Below are 20038 nucleotides of genomic sequence, written 5' to 3'. Positions count from 1 at the left end.
CAGAGGTAAGACTGGAGTGCTGGCTGAAGGCACTCTTTAAGCTTACAGTACTTCAAAAGCCACTGCAGTAGAGAGTTGCTATCAATCCTTACTTAAGAAGCACTTTTGTTTCCATAGGTAGATATTTCCATCAGGCACAGTAGTTTGATATAATTTTGCTGGTTTAATTTTTAGATTTGCTGTAGGAACCATTCATATGCAAAATAGATTAAGGTAAAATAGATCTCAGTTACAAATGTCTGGATCATTTGGCCTCATCAGCCAACACAAATGGGTGTGCTTATTGCCTGCGCTGAGCCTGCTCCAGTTTAACATTATGAAGGTGATGGCCTTGTCCCCCCCATGTGAAAGAGCCAGCCTTCTTTTGTGTCCATCAAATCATGATTATTTATGGTTCTGCTCATGCCATCTGACAAAATAGCATTCCTTTTGTGTACTTCATTAACCCAGGTAGTATTAGTGATTCACTCAACAAGAAGGGGAAGGCGTGATGTCCTGAAAATGTCTGCATCTGTACTAGCAGGGTAAACCAGCACTGAGACCATTGTTCCTGAGCATCAAGACCATTGGTTTTTCTTAAGTTTTAGTTTTCTTGACCTTTTCTGACCTCTGCTGTTTAGCATGCTCCCCATGGGCAGTTCAGGAAAGGGCTGTTCTCAATAGTTTAATAGTGCCGATATAGCCATTTGCATTCCCATCAGCCTCAATGCAGGAGCACCTTCCTGAGCATGTTTAACTCAGTCCTGTATAAGCAGTGTTTTGGTGTCTAAGTTAAAACACATAACATTAGCACTGTTGTTCTGGGGCATTGGAAGTGTGTTGAAAGTGTTGTAGCAGTACATATGTGTGTGTGTATGCATACATGGAGTCGGTGTACGTTCTCGCATAGGGATCTTGATGCTTTCTTGGCTATAAGAGGATACTCCTGCTTGGCTACAAGTTGTGAAGCCCTTGTACCAGTGAATGGAAAGTTTAAAAAGCACTTTTAAAAAACATCTCAATTTATAAACTTAGCTTATACAAGTTGAGTGTATCGAATGCAGTTTGACTAATGCTCTAGGCCCTCTGGTCACAGCTCTTAAAGTTCTGTGATTGTCTGTGAGCTCTGTCATCAAGGAGCTTCTGATCACAGCAGGCCCTGCCCTGCAGCTGCTCTACTTCCTGTGTACTCTACAATTTCCCTTTCTGAGGGAAAATGTATCAGCACATCTTATGCTGGTCTACCTACATTCTTGGTAGGCATGCACAGCCTGTAGAGGTGTGCTCCAAGTCTGTCTCCTCCAACACAAGCTACCTCAGAGATGACAGCTCACCTATATTTTTATTGTCTCTTATTATCTCATGACTGTCTAAAATTCCTGCTTTCATGTTGATCAGGAGCTCTGCTTTTGCTGTGTACCTTCAGATTTAGCTCCATGCACTGCATCTAAATTTAGGCTGTGAAAGCACCAGCTTTACTTCTGCTCTTTTATACTTGAGTGGAAATAGTTCAAAGTTGTGCTGATGTAATAAAAACAGGAGGCCAGAAGGCAGTGAAATGGAATAACGGTGAACATATGACAGAACACAAGCAGAGAGTGGCCACTTCAGATCCTTACTGCCACAAACACATGATTACTTTTAATGTGATGTACTTAAATTTCTCTCAAAGAAGGTTTCAGTTTGTTATTCATAATGTAATGTCATTTATAAAAAACTTTTATGTTATGGTAACACCAGATACTTCAGCCAAGATGCTATGAGAGGCAGTTAAGGGAGTCTGGATAATTCTCTGAGTATTAATTGTATGGCAGTGATTTGTACTTAACAATGAAAATGCTGATTCCAAGCCTTTCTTTTCCGTGGCTATTAGCCTTAATGATCACTCCAAGGTCGTGGGCTCAGGCAGAGCTCAAGGCCATCAGTTCCTCCCAGCCCACTACATAGTTCCCAGGAAACACCCTGTGTTTCATTAGTACTTAGTTTATGGTGTAATATTTTGCTCGGAGGCATTAAACTATCATCAAAAGCAGCAGACCGATTAGTGTGACTTCTTTTCCCAGGGTCGTTGTACAAGGGAGAACTGCAAGTACCTTCATCCACCAACACATTTAAAAACTCAACTGGAAATCAATGGCAGGAACAACTTAATCCAACAAAAAACTGCAGCAGCAATGCTTGCCCAGCAAATGCAGTTCATGTTTCCAGGGACACCGCTACAGCCAGTGGTAAGTATGTTTCTCTGATGGTGTTACGGTAAGTAAAGTTGAAGACTATGTTGACCTTCAAAAGTTCTCTGAACTAGTATCAATAAAAGTAGTCCCTGTCTGTTGACTTCAGGAATTGCTGAGATGCTAGAGATTTGTTTATTCGTATTTGAATTTGAAGATATAGTGGAGTGTTGCTGTAGAGTTGATTTGTTTATCTTTTGTCCCAACATAATTTGCAATTTCTTCCTCTTTTATTTTTCCTTCATTCAGTTCATGTCAGGTTTAGTCTAGAATTGTAAGATTTTTACCTATAATTCTTCTGGAAGTGAAAATTTGTATAATAACAATAATTTGCTAATAAGGTATTTGAGTAGAAACACAAAGTTTCTCAAGAGTCTATGGGTTTGAATGGCTTTAAATATTATTTTATCCCAATAATTAATTGGGATTAAACAGGAACAAAGGTTAATGTCATTCTGGGGAGCATTTTCTTACTCTATTGAACTCCAGAGTGTCCCAGGATAAGACAGAGAATTGGCAGTGCATGCACTTCACAAACTCAGCGTTTTGTCTCAAGGTGATGCGTATGGTGCCAGAAGGTGACACAGAACTAGAATCCGGCATGCATGAGCAGCATCTGTGGATATACATTAAAGTGCTCTTGCTCTGGGCTATCCTTGCAGTTGGGCTTCTCATCGTAGCAGGCTTTCAAAGCATGGTTTGGCAAGTAATCTGAATTAAACTTTTCACACGTGGCTGCTAATGATGTTTTTTTCGATCTGAATGCCTAGTGTAAGGCATCCCACTGGAGTAGGAATCTTTCTCAAACTGGAAGCATCTGGAGTGTTGACATCAACCTCTTTATTGGGCTTCCAAAGTCCATTTATAGTGTATCAGAAGACATAGGCACTTCTAACTACTATTTGCGTGACTTGTTTCAGACATCTGCATTCAGATTAGATGATCTGGTTTTTTTAAGTGCCTTTGTCTTTCCATGGGCTACCACAGGAGTTAAGTGTAAACATCTCAGAAGCAAACATCTGTGTTTGGTCACAGGAAGCTCATTCCAGATGCCTTTTTTAAATGTGTTTTTATACTTGAAACATCTGCTGTCAGGTGGATTGGGAATTGGGTGTCAGGAGTCCCTGAATTTCTGGTACATGTTCACCACATTGTATCTTGGTTATATTGGCCTACTGTGTTTTGATATTTCCTGGGGTTTTACTACTTGAGTTTTCACTAGAAGTTTTGGCAAAGTAATAAATTCCACCTCTTAGTATTATGAGAAAAATTGAAGTAGCAAAATTATACTTTTTCCTTCTCACCCATTTCATCATTTGAACTTTACAATTTCATTGACGTAATGTCTTCTGTACTGATTGCTGTGATAAAAATGCCAGGTTTTATTTCTCTGTCTCGCATAAATTGCCAGATTAAGATGACTCAGCCTTGACCAGATAGATAAAAAGTGAAAGAAAATTCCATAGAAGTCATTTGACATGTGAATTTAATCTTAAAATTATATCCGATACAAAGCTGTTATTTATATTTCACATAATACATATTGTCCTCGTGATAGCTGAACCATTGTTTCATATGAATGTTCATTATTGCTCTCCTAAGAATTTAGCTCTTATTTGACATATAAACTGGATTGCTTGATATCAACCAGTTATGATCACTGATAAAAACAGAGCACTTTTAACTCTCTAGGGCAGGTAGGTTCCATTTCCATATAGTTGGTTATCCTGGTTAATCTGCATGCTCAAAGCATCTTCTTGGTACTAAGTCACATTCATTTATAATTTAGTAATTACTTCCAAAGACGAAACAAAACCAACCAACAACCCAAACCCAAAGCAAAAGAAATAAAAACTTCTGTCTGCTGTGCTTTGTCTTGCATATTTCCTACATGCTGTATGTCGTGCAGGCCATCTTAATGAGAAAGACACTCCTCCTTTGTCAAAGTGTTTTTGAGCCTCAGTGTTCTGCTGATGGCTTGTTTGGGAACTTAATTTCTGAGAAGCTAATCTGCGATGTGTCCTGTTTTTCTGCAGAGTTTTTCCTCATTTATAATTATAGCTTCACTCTCTGGGGTAAATGTCAGCTTTGCAGAACTAAAGCACTTTCCAGGTCTGAGCATGGTCTGACCATGGTGATGTTCTGCCTCCACCCCCTGTGGAGTTGGTGGTAACAAACCCACTATTCTGCCTGTCAGGGCTGTGTTTTAGTATCACACAAGTGCTCTTTCTTCTGGTCATGACTTCACTGACTCACTGTAGGAAGGCATGAAACAGATTTTTAGACCCGTATCATTCCTTCCAATCAAATTTTTTCATACGATGAACTCTAGCTAAGCCTGAATAATCCCTTTCTAAATATTGTGTCCAGCTGAGATTATAATATTTATTCTGCTTGCCACTGGTGACAGCTGAGCACACAAACATTTGCAAAGGTGAGGTTTTTTCAATGTATGAACCAGAGTAACATATAATTGCAGGAGGTGGCAAAATACAGTATGCAAACAGATGGAAGTTACATGCCAAAGAGCTCATTATATATACTCTTATTAAAAATACAGCTTTAATATATTTAATACTGCTTCATCTATGAAATCTGGTACTTTAAAAAATAGCCTGTTTTCCCAAGGCAAAGTGGTATTGAGAAAAAGCAATAAAGTCTGTGTTATTTCTGCTTTTAGATGCGTAAATAAGCCTGCAATGTAAGCTGGACCTCCACAGAGATTCAGGCTCAAACTATAACTTCCTTTGCACGAGCAGACTCTTTTCCAATGATAGAGTTACAAAGGCGTTTCTTCGTGTGCTGCTGGAATGTTACATGATTAAAAGAAGAGAGGATTGCTGTGTGTTTTGCCAGCTGTTTGAAATTTTTTTCATTAAGAAAATGAATCAGTGCCAGAAAGAACAAGCGAAAGACAACTAGTAAGCTATTGATTACTGGGTTGTTGTTTCATCTTTGTCTGTGTTTTCCTTTTGCAGCCCACATTTCCAGTGGGTCCCACAATAGGAACGAACACAGCTATTAGCTTTGCTCCTTACCTAACGCCAGTAACACCAGGAGTTGGCTTAGTCCCGACTGAGATCCTACCCACGCCACCTGTCATTGTTCCTGGAAGTCCACCGGTTTCAGTCCCCAGTTCAACTGCTACCCAGAAACTCCTCAGGACTGATAAACTGGAGGTACTGTAGATACCACCATGACTAGAAATACATCCTCTGATAGGCTGTGTGAAAGATCCTAGAGGGAAAAAACTATTGTTTTAGAAGTGAGGCTTAAATTTAGTTGCTACAGATAAAAAAAACTTGTAACCAAGCAGGATTTCTGCACTTGCAGCCAGTGGTAATTAAATGCTGTTATTTTTAAGGTAGTGTGTTTGCTTAAATTTAATGCACAGACATCAACATGAATTTTCATCTTTTGGAAAGTTCATCACCTCCAAAATACGTCAGGTATACATGCCTGTAAAAGGCATGCCTTGATGAAATCTCTAACGAGCACATTTTTGTTTCAGTGTTGATTGTTTCTTGGTTTTTCTGCATTGATATTAAGGGAGTTTTATAGCCTTATGGATTGATATTAGGGGAATGATACTGCCCTTCAGCCTTGAGCTGCAAATGGAGATGCTGATGTTACCAACCCTGCAGCAGGCTGAAGGGATGAGCCCTCAGCTATGTGCAGAGCCTCACAGGTGTTGATGAGTCTTCGAATGGCTGGACTCGGTGCAATCTGTGATCCAAGTACACAAGGAGGCCCAAATGGCTCTTACAGAAATCAATGTCCTTTCCCAGAAGTGTAAGCACTAGTGTCTAGAGCACATTTCTTCTTAGGAAGATCAGTGTGTTCATTCTGCCCATTTTTGAATACCATTTTTAAGTAGGCTCTCAATTTTGTTTGTAGACTCCATAAAAAATACAGTGCATCTGATGTGTATCTTCCCTGGGTTTCAGCAAGAAGAACTCCTTCCCTACCAGTGGACCTGCAAGAACATAAAGTGTAGTCAGAAAGGGACAAAATGTTTTGTGATTCCCAGCTAGTTTTGCAGGGGCAGTTACTGCAGTAAGTATCCTTCCTGGCTGTTTTCTAAATAGGAAGAAGGAAAGCCATTTGGGAATGCTTCTGTTGCATGTCAAGTTCATTTAGCTTCTGTACTGCACAGCTACCTGAGGAGCCAAGCAAGTAAGGGCAAAATAGATGCATTTCCCTTTCCCGCCAGAAGATGAAGGGTTTATTCAGTTGAATTCGCTGTAAAGCTTGAACTAAGTGGGGCAAGGGGCAAGCCTGTCTTTTGAGGGTGTGGGACTCTTCTTGCCCCTTGGTGCTGCGCCAAGCTCTTGCCCTGCAACGCGTGTTGTTTTGCGCATAGGTGTGCAGGGAGTTCCAGCGGGGAAACTGTGCACGTGGAGAGACTGATTGCCGCTTTGCGCATCCGGCAGACAGCACAATGATTGACACAAACGACAACACCGTAACCGTGTGTATGGATTACATAAAAGGTCGTTGCATGAGGGAGAAATGCAAGTATTTTCACCCTCCTGCACATTTGCAGGCCAAAATCAAAGCGGCGCAACACCAAGCCAACCAGGCTGCAGTGGCAGCCCAGGCAGCTGCGGCAGCTGCGACTGTGATGGTAAGTGCTGGCATATATGGCTGCCTTTTTTTTTTATGCCTATTTTGCTTCAGTTTAATGCTGTTTGCTTATACTTTCTTTTCTCTTTTGCCTCTTTTTGTAAATTTTCCTTTCTTTTTGTTTCGGTAAAAGATAAGAATTTATAGAATTATTACTATTGCTTGATGGGAGGAAGCACTTTTTTCTTTATGCCCTTATTTTAATGCTGTGTTTCTATTCAAGACAGTGAAGCAAATGACACTCTATACCACTTCTGTTCTCTGCCTTGATGATATGTAAAATTTGCCCCTAGTATTTCCAAACAGAAACAAAACTGATAAGCTTCAGTGTTCCCAGGAAAACAGGGACACATATGCTGTTTTAGCTCTTTGATGACAGATCTACATGTGGAAATTCGGAAGAAAAGCAGAGAGAGCATTTGCCTCAGAGATCTGTAGTAGAACAGAAACCTGCACTGAGATTCAGCACACTCCACCTTAGAAGTCAGACGGGTAGGCAGCTAGCCACCTTGGTCTCAGTGTAGAAGGAAGTGGAGAAAAAACAGCACACTCATCTGATCTGCTATTAGTGCCTGTCTGAGGAAGAGAAAGAACTTCCCTCTGTAGGCACTCAGCTATCCCCACTGACTAAAATGTGTTGCCTGTATCTTTTTGCACTTTGGTTAGATGACTCTCAGCCTAGAGACTTTTTGCTTCTCCCACTGTCAAGGACCAGTTACTTGAATCATGTGGTTTAAAAATAGTAAACTAAAATGGGAATCATTAAGAAAAAGCATTGTAGCTACAGTCAGAAGAAAAGAGATTGAGGGCATTTATTTTCGGATATTTTAACGTCTTACTTAAAACTGTTCAGATAAGTCAGCCCACCCATTTACCAGGATTGGATGCCTCTTACAGTTGCTACCAGGAAAGCTGACAAATTTATGGAGTGGTATTGATAAATAAATTGAATATGCAGGATCTGACTTGAGAGACAAAACTGCTGGCAGCAAATCAAAGAATCATTGTCCTCACTGCTGGCAGTGGACGAATAATTAAGCAGATGTGGTTTGTGGACTTGTGGGCAGTGCATACAATAGTTATAGACAATACAGTTATTCTCTGGGTAAAAAGCCTACCAGAAACACAATACAGTACAGTATATAACTACCCCAAGCTATTGTATTTAGCAAATTAGTGAAGACCAGACTTTTTTGAGGGACAAAGGGTAAGTTATGCAAGAAAATAGACCACCACACAGAATAATATTTCTTAAGTTGTAGTATTCGTTCTCTTATACTATCCCCAGCCTCTGTTTCAAATTGGATGATTTTTAGTTACAATTTCCCTTCCTTTCAGAAATTGAATGCCATCTGGAAATTAAAGCAAAGAAGATTGGGGGTTTATTCTGATTAGCTTCTATTGTGCAGTATTTATTGCTCATTTAGAGAATGTAATATTTCTAGGCAGTATGCTAAAGGAGAAGGGAGAGAGATGAAGGGATTCATTTTTTTTGCACTTCAGTAATGTTTGTGTATGTATCCTGTGATCGTAAATAAGCCTTAATTGGAGTTGCTTTAGCCTCAAACAAGATGAAGCATCTTTGGAAACACGGAATTGAAATGTTAGCAGTGTAATGTCATAGGACAAGGCATCAGGGGCCTGTAATTCAGGATTACTTTTTGCAGAAAAATATGCATAAAATATTCAAATGGCATATTTAGATGAGCAAACAGATCTGGACATAGTGCTCCATATGTGGCCTCACCAGTGCTGAGTAGAGGAGAAGGACCACCTCCCTCCACCTGTTGGTAATCTTCCTAATGCTGCCCAGGGTCCTGTCAGCTGCCTTTGCTGTGAGGGTGCATTGCTGGCTTGGTATCCACCAGGATCTTGAGGGTCTTTTCTGCCAAACCTTGGTGTCCCTCCACATGTACTGATGCCTGGAATTGTTCCTCCCCTGATGCAGGACTTGATATTTGTCTTTGTTGAACTTTGTGAAGTTCCTGTGTGCCCATTTCTCCAGACTTTCTAGGTCCCGCTGAGTGGCAGCACATCTATCTTGTCTATCAGCCACCTCTCCAAGTATTTTCCACCACCGATGACTGGCCTCCAGCTGGACTCTGTGTTGCTGATCACAGACCTCTGAGCCAGGCAGTTGAGCCAATTGTCAGTCTGTCTCACTGTTTCCCATTTAGCCCATACTAAATAAGTTTGTCTATGAGGATGAAATGGCTTTGAAACCTTTCTGAAGTCAAGAGAAATAACATCCATTGTTCTCCCTTCAGCCACCAAGCCAGACTAATCATAGAAGGCTGTCAGGCTGATTAAGCACAATTTCCTCTTCATAAATCTATGCTGACTACTTCCCATCACCATCTTGGCTTTCATATGTTTGGAGATGGTTTTCAGGAGATTTGTTCAATTGCTTTCCCAGGGACAGAGGTGAAGTTGGCCAACCTGTCAGTCCTCAGACCTTCCTTTCTGCCCTTTTTGATTATAGGAGTATCATATACTTTCTTGCAATTTTCGAGAAGTTCCCCCAGTAACAGGGATCTTTCAGAGATAATTAAGGGTGGCCTTGCACCGACATTGGCCAGCTCCCTCAGCACCCATCAGTGCATTCTCTTAGTTCCGATGGGTTTGTGTACATCCAGCTTGTTAAGTGTTTCCTAGCCTGATTATCTTCCTCCAAGGGCAAATCTTCTTCACGTCAGACTTTCCCACTGGTCTCCCACTGGCCTGCAGGCCAGTCTTGCCAGTAAAGATTGAGGTGGAGATGATTTTCAGAACTTCAGCCTTCTCCATGTCCTGTGTCACCATATTCCTGTCCCATTTAGCAGCAAACCCAGATTTTCTCTAGTCTTCCTTCTGTTGCTGATACATAAAGAGAAGCCCTTCTTGTTGTCTTTCACATCCCTTGCCAGATTCAATTCCAGATGATCTTTGGCTCTCCTAACATATCCCTGCATGTTCAGGCTGTGTTCTTGTTCCTCCTGGGCTATCTGGCCCTGCTCCCACCTCTTACATTTAAGTTTAGTCAGGAGTTCCTTGCATATCCATGAAAGCCTTTGCTGTGTAGATCTCTGCTTGTATGCCAGGAGACATTATGGTGTACTGATAGGATGTATGGCAGGAAAATACCATGCCTCAGATGTTTGATAATTTTTATTATTATCTTTATTTCCTTTTCATAACCTTTTCCTCTCCAGCCTGTTGCTGTTCATTTTTTTTGGTTATTGATTATGTAGAAGATCAAATGTTGAGAAGAAGATAATCTGATGAAACAGAAAGAGGCAAAGGAGGTTTTACTATCAGGATGAAATAAAAGAAAAGATAAATGTAGGAGTGAAAAATGAGCAGTCGGTCGGAAAGCTTGAAAAGAGTGGGAGACTACATGGAAACGAGGTTGATGAGTAGATTTAGAAACAGATCAAGTTAAAGCCTTCAGGTTGGGAAAACTGTGAGACTGAACTTGCAGTGGAAGATGAGGGGAGAGACAGCAAAAGCTTCAAAGTAGGGAGGTGAGGTTAAGAAGGGCAGGGAGAAGAAGTGGAGAAAGGCAACCATAAACAGATAAGAAGTTAACAAGTGAGATCAGATAAGATATACATTTGGATAATAAAGGTAATTAACTGAAACTCTTAATAATGTTGATTTGAATTTGTGAACTTCAGCACGTTGCACGATGCTGAAATCAGTCATAACTGTTTCACCTCTGTGTAGACGTCTGTCTGTGTTGGAGGCAGAGTGGATCTGAGCTCGGCCCTGTGCAGACAGTGATGTCCTCTCTGGGGGTACCTGTGGTGGGTACCACACTTTGGCTGCACAGTGCCCTGCTCAGACAGAAGGCTGTCCAGGTCCTTACTTTGCACCAGTTGTTTCCTCTTATGTCTGGGTCTTGGACCCAGACAAATGAGGAGATCCTGTAGATCAGGGTGGGTAAACCAGAAAAGTGCTGAAGGAGAGTTGGGAAGGTATTGGGAAGACTCATGCAACAGAGACAGGAACAAGGAATAAGCAAAATGAGGTGTATCCTTCAAAGTACTGTGTTCACACTAGCTAATGTTGTGTCCAAAAGCTTTTTGCAGGCAATTTGTGCCTTGTCCTCTGGTGGAGTTTTTTGCTTTTGTTCCCTATTTCCACATACTGATTTCAAGGTAGATGTAATCTGCGTAGTCTGAGAAGAGCTAAACATCACCCTGTGTCTTAAAAATAAAAGTCGAAATTCTGATTTCTAAGTAAACCTTTCCTTTCTAAAGGTTTGTAAGAATTATTTAGAGTATGAAACTTGAAAGTAATATTTTATTGAGAAAAGTTTTTGCAGAATGCCATCATATCAGCCACAAATCTGATCTTATTATGAAAGTATACATAAATGTATATGCCTGTGTACAACACCTAAGTACTTTCTTTAAAAATTAATAATGCTGGAGTAGTAACATATGCTAATGTTTGCTTATGAACTGGGAGCACTATTTTTACTCCCTGCTCCTGATGCTAGTACTGAAGGTTGAAGCAAAATTTAGAAAATATGTTTTCAATTCTGAAAGGCTTTTTCCCCTCAGTGTAATGTGGTAAGTTACAAGGAAGAAAAAAATCTACAAAAATGACCCAGCTGTAGGAGAAAAAAATGAATTAATGATAAGTTAGTGTAACTAGACATATTGTGTACTCTTTAGTATTGGAAAAGGAGAACCTCTCTCATTTTGAACCTCAAATCCATCGAATGATTCTCTTCTCTAAATTCGAGCTTTGTAAACGTAGCCTCCCAAATCAATTTTCCTGCTTTAACATGTGACTTAACTAACTTATCAGGAATTCTTATAGGCGTATCCTTAAAACTTTCTGCATCTCTGTGAAGTGTTTATATGATGCTTAATAGTGTCTGCAAGCTGCTGTTTTACTCAACTTTCCTGAATTTCAAACATCTATATTTTACTCTCTTATATGCTTTTAACTAAGGTATAGTAGATGCATTTTTGCTTCGGTACTAATTCAAAATGTAATATTCATTTCTTTAGAAGACATTTTTGTTGTTGTGCATGCCTAGTGTTTTGTATGTTGTATATTGCATTCAGAATATTTTTTTCCTTCTCACCTATCCACAAATGCAATGCCGTTCCCATGATGCACCTCTGCTTGCTGTTTACCTGTATGTTAATTCGCTTGACTCCCATTGGCCCACTGCCATCATGTGCTCGCTGCCTGTTATTAAAAGACTCAGTCGACTGCCAAAGCAATGAAGCGACCTCTCGAAGCAACTGTAGACCTGGTACTTTGACCTTTCACCTTTTGCTTTGCATGTAGCTTTTTTTTCGTTTATTTTACTATTTTTTTTTCCTTCAGAGAAGCAACTAATGAAATTTGTATCGCTTTACTTTTCGAACATCAACCGGAAATGATTTCACATACTCGTTAATTTACCGGAAGCTCTATTTATCCATCTCATTCTCATACGTAATAAACCGCAGACGATTTAGTTTGGTTCCTAACACAGTTTCATCTTTTTTAAATCTCTCATGAAAAGTCGAATTGAGATAAAACTGCTTTTGTAATTGAAAACGCATAACGTAATCCATTAATCTGTGTAATAATAGGAAACTATGTATAAATTTAAAGAGAAAAAAGAAAATACTTGGCAATGAAACACAAGTGGTTTTTTCTCCCTGTAATATTTGAAAACCTACTTAAAGGCAATGCCATTTTCGTTGCTTTAAAGCAAACGTTTCTTTTCAGTAGTTGTGCTGCTACAGTTTTAGGTTAATAGTACCATGCTTTTGCTATCAATAACAAAATTTCACTCATTTTACATTGCTGTGCTTTGAGTTAATATGCATGGCAAGGCATCTTTAGCTGCTTTAAAAAATACTAAGTTTTTGTATTTATGTATATGTTACAGACAACATCTTAAAAATGGCACCATTTTAACTAACTTTCTTATTTACAGGCCTTTCCTCCTGGTGTTCTTCACCCTTTACCAAAGAGACAAGCACTTGAAAAAAGCAATGGTGCCAGTGCTGTTTTCAATCCCAGTGTCTTGCACTATCAACAGGCTCTTGCCAATGCTCAGTTGCAGCAACATGCAGCGTTTATCCCAACAGGTATGTTGTACCCACATTGAGCCAACTTTGTGTTCCTTAGGTAGCCTCCATGTCAGGTGGTTGCACTTAACAGCAGGTTTTATTATGCTCCCTGGCGCACTTGAGGTGAAATCTGCACAGGTGATTACACATTATTTTAATTCCTCTTGCAAAGGACGAGAATTCAAGCAGAAATGTCAACGTGATATTAAGCTGCTTTTTTTCACGTTCATAGCCTCGCTCATCTCTGTACAGTTTGCCCCTTTTTTCCTCCCTTAAATTGGCTGTATTTTGACTTGTGTCTGCCAGCACTCCCCTAGGAGAGAAGAGGGCAAAGTTCCGCTGACAAAAATGCTGGGAAAAGCATCACACTTCAGACATGCCACATCATCCTCCTGCTCCCTTGGGTGCTGTTTTGCAGCTGTGGGGATTGTCCCAGCCACACACGAGCACAGCAAGAAGGGGAACACTAGCCATAACCTTCCAGTCAATACCTGTGTGGAAACACTGGCCAAACACGTTGATCCCCACAGCTGCACTAAAGGGCTTTGAGGCATCAGATGCATTTTCGTGGTTTTCATTTTGGACTACCACCAGAACATTTCCTAGCATTTGCGGCACATAGCTGGGGTTGTAATTCTTCTTAGGGGTGATCTGTAGATGAGTGAATGTAATTTACATTTCAGTGCTTGGAATCTGTAAAAATCAAAGCATTCAGAGATGGCTTGACCTGCACTGTGGCTGGTGGCAGGGCTGCTCGTTAACACTGTGAGAGGAGGAATGTGCTAGGGGCTCGTGTAAACAGTAACAATATAACCCTCTAAATTATGTCAGTCACCCCCACTCCAAACTTCCCAAAGGTAAATATCCTGCCTGAGGAATTCTGTGACTTAATTAGTAATTAACAAATTATAATCTTAGTATCAGAATGTTATCAAGTGTGAACTTCCAGAATCATTTAAAACTACGTGTTTGCAAATGCACTTGACATTTCAGCAATGTTATTTTAGTTTGTAGAAATAATGTCGGTTAAACAAGGAACGAAACCCAACACATGATGATTTCCCAATCTATCAGCATTCCCATATGCTTTTAAAGATAAAAACCAAACACAGATGGCTTTGACTTCATGGAATTTTTCTATAAGGCCTCAGTAAAACCTTGAAGCCTGCCCCTGTATTTATTATAGTAAGTTATAGTATGTCGTATTTTTAGCACATTGGTGCACCAGAATGTCTGTGGCAGAAAACACACTGACATTTATGGGAGTGTTTGGAAAAAATAAATAAGTCGTGAGCCCGCCTATTTGGACATGAATGGAAGACTTGCCCTTTGCTTACAAACATACAGAAATTTCCACAAATTTATTTTGCGTTGAAACCCTGAGAATCTACAGTATGATATGCATTTTTCCTTCTCAGGCACTCCCTTTCAGGGCTCATTGCTATTATTTGTAATTGCCAAGGACTTCAAATTAATTATGGAAAATCACAGATACAGTAGTTTAAACCTTTTCCAGTGAAATAGCGTTTGGATATTTTCCAGATTTTGGAGTGTTCATGCTTCCTTAAGTATCTCACTTTCTGTGGTATTTTACTGTCTGTCCCCCTTTCCAGCTAATGGGTGTAATTAGAGTTTTATCTGACAAATTTCTGATGGTGGGAAGGGTGGATCTTGGAACTAAACCTTAAGGGCCAGGTTGCTGGCAAGGCCCAAAACAAGTGTATGAAAAAAGAAGAAACAGAGGGATAACATAGCATATGGAGCCCAAGCCCAGAGGAGAAAACCTTTCCCAAAGTGATGAACCTCCTGCTCTTTGCAAACACCATCAGCACCTAGAAAGGATTTTAGAGAGAGGAGTGGGGTATGGGAGGAGGGTAGAAAACAGGAGCCCCCTCTCTCTGAGTGGGTGTCATGAGCTTTTTATTAAAGATGCTGCATCTGATATTCCCACGTTTCCTGGGAAGGTTGGATTTGGTGGGTGTAAGGACTGTCATGCCACCCAGGTCTAAGGAGCAATGCATGACATTATCCGTTGGATTTTAAATGATTATGTGATATTTTCTAAACTGGTATAATTTTCAAATGTGTTCCTTGTGTGTGTGTGTGTGTGTGTGTGTTGAATTTTAAGACAAGTTTTGCTGCTGGAATATATATAAAACTCAATTGTTTTATATAACTTCTCTGCATTCTTAACCACTGGCTCCCCTAATAAAAAGTGTGGGGCTTGACTTGGCATGGCTTACCTCCAAAGTTCTGCACTTTGTTTGTTTTACATCAGTTTGACTGCTTTGTCACCTTCTCCATATTGTTTGGTGAATGATCTTAAAAGCAACAGATCTTTTCTCTCTTCCCATTGCTGTTTGTTAGTGTTTCTATAGCCTCTAGAGGAGGAACTTTGTGTATTCTCTGAGGACTGTTCCTGGGTAAGGTCATTCATAGTTAATGCTAGTACCATGGTGGTCTGATAAGGGGCTGAAGTAGTAATTAAGCAGGAATACAGGAAGCATATTCGACTTTGTATCAAATATGCATGTCCCTGGGACTAGTTTCCTTACCTGCTTGCCTTCCCCAGCTTGCTGTATGCACCGTCCTGAAAAGATGCTGATCTCTTTTTTTCATTTGGTCTTTCCAGAAGGTTAAAGGTGGAGTAGGCACCAAAACTAAAGGCAGGCGAGCAGTCCTTCCACAGCATCTCTGAGGTGTGCTTGGAGCCTTCTGCTGGAATGTTACACACTTAGCTTGGGGAATTGTCAAAGTAATGTTTTCTTTGTTCAGAACCACTGTTCCACCTCCAGTGTTGTGTTAAGAACAGGTACATTAACATTGAGCACAAATTTGGCAAAGCTCTTGCAGAATAATATTGTCTTAATTCCATTTTAACTTTGTTCTCTGCTGCATGTCAAGAAGTTGGTGAATGTTGATGTGCCCAACACTGAGCTGTCTGAGTTATGCAGTGAGTTCTATAATTCTCAAATACCTTGATCTTTAGCCAAAGATATTTCTAGAAACAAAAACATGTTTCTGCAGAAGTACCAAGTGACAGGATAAAATGAATGAATAAAAAAGTGTGTGAAGTATCTCATATATGCACGGAAACATGCCAAAAATCACACAGTATATTCAGGAGTTTAATAAGAACATCATCACCTTTTTTTGTGTTAAAGCAAGACTATGAATGACCTTACAGTTTCATTTAACTAACTTACTTCTCTGTGGTTATGCTTGAATCTCACTGTGAATGTTAACTCTAAACGGCTAACCTGTTTCTTCCCTTTATCCACTTTTCTCACCTATCATTGCATGACACGCAGGGTCAGTTTTGTGCATGACACCCGCTACCAGTATTGGTAGGTTCCAAATTTCTTTATTGATCTCTTTTTTATACTGTATATGATGTGTATTCACTTGTTTCAAAAATCCTAGGTGAGATTTAGACACTGACTAGAATTAAAGGTTCGCTTGTCCTTCTGGTTGACTTTGCAGAGTGTTTAGATTTGTAGACGAAAGCTGCAGTTTAGGCGTGATACCACCTGCTATAACAACTACCCTGCAAAAGCATAATGCCATGAATTCCAGTCTGCTTTTCAGTTTTCGAAGTTTTATTTCTCTTTATATTTTATATTGTCTAGTACTATAAAATCATAAAATACTGGAAAAAGCCAGCAAATTTCATCAGTGTTTTAAAGTTTCATAGTGGTGTGCCTATTTCTCCTTTGCTGTGTGTTAGAAAGTTTTATCAGCGTTTCCCAGAAATGCCTACTTTGATCCACAGAGGTTCTGTTGAAACTCGTGATCTGAATCTTGCTCCTCCTTTAAATATATTTGCAGCTTGGAATTAACATTTTGGGCGTGCAAAATGGAAGTCCAATGCAACAGCCTCTTAAGACAGAAAAGTAATCTTTCTTCTGTAGCCCTATCACAGTGATTTTATTTTTGGGTTTTGGGCCTACTCAGATAAACAGTTAAAATATCAAGCCTTTAAAACATCAAGTTAATAATTCCCCCATGAAGATGCTGATTAATATTCATTCTTAAAATGAGCAAATGCAGCAGCTTTCACAGAATCGATCTTGCTTTTTTAGATCAAACAAAGTAGTATTTATACCAGGAAAATTATTATCATCCCTCGCCTGATTTTTGCCTCAAAGCAGATGGTAATTTAACTGATAAAGTTGAGCAGTTATGCCATGCTAGTAGGAAAAAATGCATAAATTGGATTATAAAGGAAGACAGCAAGTATCTGGCTTAGTTCAAAATGAAGATACATGAAAATAATTCATTTTTAATTGTGTTTAAAAATTACGATAAACATTTTTCAGTTTTCTTCCCAGTACAAACCACTGGGTATTTTTTGTAGAACTGTATTTTGGAGTGCTTTCTATCTAGACTGGGGGAAAACAAATTACCCACGTAACAATTCACAGGTAAAAGGCTATTTTGGTAAAGACCTCATTCGCACGAGTAATCTTCTTCTTAGAGATAACACTCGCATTTTCAGTGGTCCTTACTCTTTTTTTTTCTGGGAATCGCCGATTGTGTTGACAACCTTCCTTTAATTGTACTTGTAATAAGCTATTTTCCCTTTTTTTTTTATTTCTCCGCCACGCTTTCTCGCTTTGCACTGTGATTGCATGCCATCTGCCGGTTTAACCCATGACGATGGCTTGCCGCTCTTGATATTCACCATGCCAAAAATACCACTTCTCTTACCATAATGCTGCACCCTCCTGTTCATTGCTTCCATGGTTCCCCTCCTGAAAGTACCCATGATGCACAACGCTACGGCCGCCACTGTCTCTGCAGCAACAACTCCTGCAACAAGTGTTCCCTTCGCCGCAACAGCCACAGCAAATCAGGTTTGCTCCTTTTAAAGCTTTCTTTCACAAGATCCTGAACTCTAAATGAGTGCTGAGATTTTTATTTTAATTCTTTTTTTTTTTAACAAAAAAAATTCTCCCGGAGAATTTTTTTTTATTTCTGTGTTTACCCCATCAAATTTTACTTTTATTTTGAAGTCGTTTATAGCAAGTGTTTGTGGGACAGGTTGCACTTATTTAGAGTTAACATGTGTTGCAAATAATGATGTAGCTGTGTTTTGTGTTGCGATGTTTGTACCTAATTATTGTGTAATTAACCCAGCTGGAGTTAGAACCACCGTAGTACTGGACTACTTACAAAAGTCTATTATTAACTCCTGAGTTCAAAAGGAAGATCATCACAGGTTTCCAACAGTCAGGTGTGTTAATGTAGCCTTCTCCATGAGGTGTGTGGAAGTGACTAATTTCTAAGCATGGAAGCTGTCGAAAATCACAAGTGGGAGAAGGCAGCTGGAAAAAAAACCCAGAAAACAAATGGAATGTTTTCTGTAAATGCTAGTGATCGAAACAGCACCTGAGACATTGATGACTATGCCTGCTTTATGTTTGAAAGTGTATCTTTAACCTGGGAATTGTATTTCCCTAAGGAAGGACATTGTTGGAAAGAGCCCTGAGGGTTAGTGGCTGAGTCAGGCTAGGAAAGATGATACTTTCTCCTCTTCTTCTGCAGTTTGTTATGTTTATGGCAGTTTTCATCTTGGTAGGGCTGCCCCCTCCTCCTGCAGGACCTGATTCCCAGGGAAGTCAAAGCTACACACTGTAGGGCTGTAGAGATTCCCACCCTCATGCACCTCGTGTCTGCCAGGACAGGAGTTTGTACAGCACTTGGGTTGCTCCAGATTTTCTGTTGCTTCAGGACCATGCTCAGGCACTTCCACCTGAGAGGTGTTTTCCTTCAAATTTTGAGAGGTCAGACTGAGGAGGAAGCAAGCAGATTTACTCCTCAAGAGAAGGCAAAGGGCTGTGTCCCCATCACCTTTCCCTGTGTTGCTCCCGGACAGACTGACAAGTTGTTGCAGACCCAGTAGAAACACTTGCCTGTTGATTCATTCCCCTCTGCTTGCCAAGGACTTAGAAAGAAATCAGTGCAAATGTTTTGCTTAATAATGTTATACCAACAGGTTTATTTTTTTTTTTACTGTCGTTCCCAAAACTATGTAAGTATCCCATGGAAAAATAGAAGTTGCTGCAAGGGTTTATTTATAGTAATTTAGGAAAAATATACTACCTCTGAAATACACCCTACTTTCTTAAAGAAACACAATCCTGTCCTTTTTTTTTTTTTTTAAGGTTTGCCAACATTGTGGCATTTTTGCTTCTAGCATTTTCGTCAAAAGAAGGTTGTTGTTTTGTGTGTACTTTTCTGAGAGCTTGTAAAAAGAGCTTGGGATAAGGATGAAAGAGCAGCAGGCAAATGGTGCATTTCCTAGTCCTTCCCAGAAGTGTCTGCAGCAGAAAATTGTTTGGTGGTATCCAGTGCAGTTTTGTGATCCCAAAGTGGTGACAGAGGGACTTGAAGATGCCAAGGGACTATGAGAAAATGGGGTCGTTTGGGGAGGGCTGGCTAGGGACCCTCTCCAGAACAGCAGTGCAGCTGGGGCACCTCCACCACCCACACTCCTGAGTGCTAGAGGGCCCACCTGTGGCTCAAGGTAGAATAAGCACATGTACACCTATAAAAGGACCAGTAAGCAGTCTTTTTTCTTTTTCTTTAGTTAATGGGAACACTTTGACACAATTAACTAGTGCCACTGAGAAGATATAGGTGTGTCTTAATGCACTTTCACATCTAGCAGGGTGGCAGGCACAGCTCCTCCTCTCCCAGTGCAGATTTTGTTTGCATTGGAGGATTAGAGGATTGTAAATTTAATAAAAACTGTCTGTTTGTATTTACGTAGTTGCGTATATTTGTGTATGTGTATATACATACAACTCCATGCAGAAATGAATGGATGGTTTAACAAGAGGATGGGTTTTCACTTGTTTAACTTCAGCCATTTGGAAGTTTGGCATCCAGTTCATCTGCTTTTCTAGAGGTCTGTGTTAGGGCAGGGTAAATTGCCCCGGAGGATTCTGCCTTGTTCTCTTGCCTGTGGAAGGAGTGTAGGTGTGTTACCAAAGCTCTGCACTGCTGCACATGGAGAAGGTGAGTCCCACTCCAGCAGCTCTTCTTGTTGGCTTCTCTAGCATGTGCCATCACTGTCTTTTTCTTCTCACACCTGTCTTTGTTTTAGTCATTGCAAGTCTTTGAAAGCAACTG

At 40.1% G+C, this 20038-nt stretch overlaps 1 protein-coding gene across 3 annotated transcripts in view; it reads left to right on the top strand.

The window, feature by feature from the left end:
* The first annotated feature begins 2030 nt into the window (after positions 1 to 2030).
* MBNL2 (muscleblind-like splicing regulator 2) overlaps positions 2031 to 20038 on the top strand; it is a 34118-nt gene continuing 16110 nt past the window's right edge. The window contains exons 1-7 of one of the 3 annotated variants that reach the window (XM_009078349.1): positions 2031 to 2207; positions 5189 to 5389; positions 6574 to 6837; positions 12037 to 12090; positions 12766 to 12919; positions 16213 to 16248; positions 17663 to 17757. In XM_009078349.1, coding sequence (XP_009076597.1) covers positions 2154 to 2207; positions 5189 to 5389; positions 6574 to 6837; positions 12037 to 12090; positions 12766 to 12919; positions 16213 to 16248; positions 17663 to 17757 — 858 coding nt within the window. In that variant the 5' untranslated portion in view covers positions 2031 to 2153. The remainder of the gene's footprint in view (positions 2208 to 5188; positions 5390 to 6573; positions 6838 to 12036; positions 12091 to 12765; positions 12920 to 16212; positions 16249 to 17662; positions 17758 to 20038) is intronic. The other 2 variants (XM_009078350.1, XM_009078351.1) reach the window with 2 other exon arrangements.

Source organism: Acanthisitta chloris, unplaced genomic scaffold, assembly GCF_000695815.1.
Source record: "Acanthisitta chloris isolate BGI_N310 unplaced genomic scaffold, ASM69581v1 scaffold10117, whole genome shotgun sequence".
Classification (NCBI taxonomy): domain Eukaryota; kingdom Metazoa; phylum Chordata; class Aves; order Passeriformes; family Acanthisittidae; genus Acanthisitta; species Acanthisitta chloris.
Note: the sequence above shows the minus strand (reverse complement) of the source record. Positions and strands in the feature narration are given on the sequence as shown.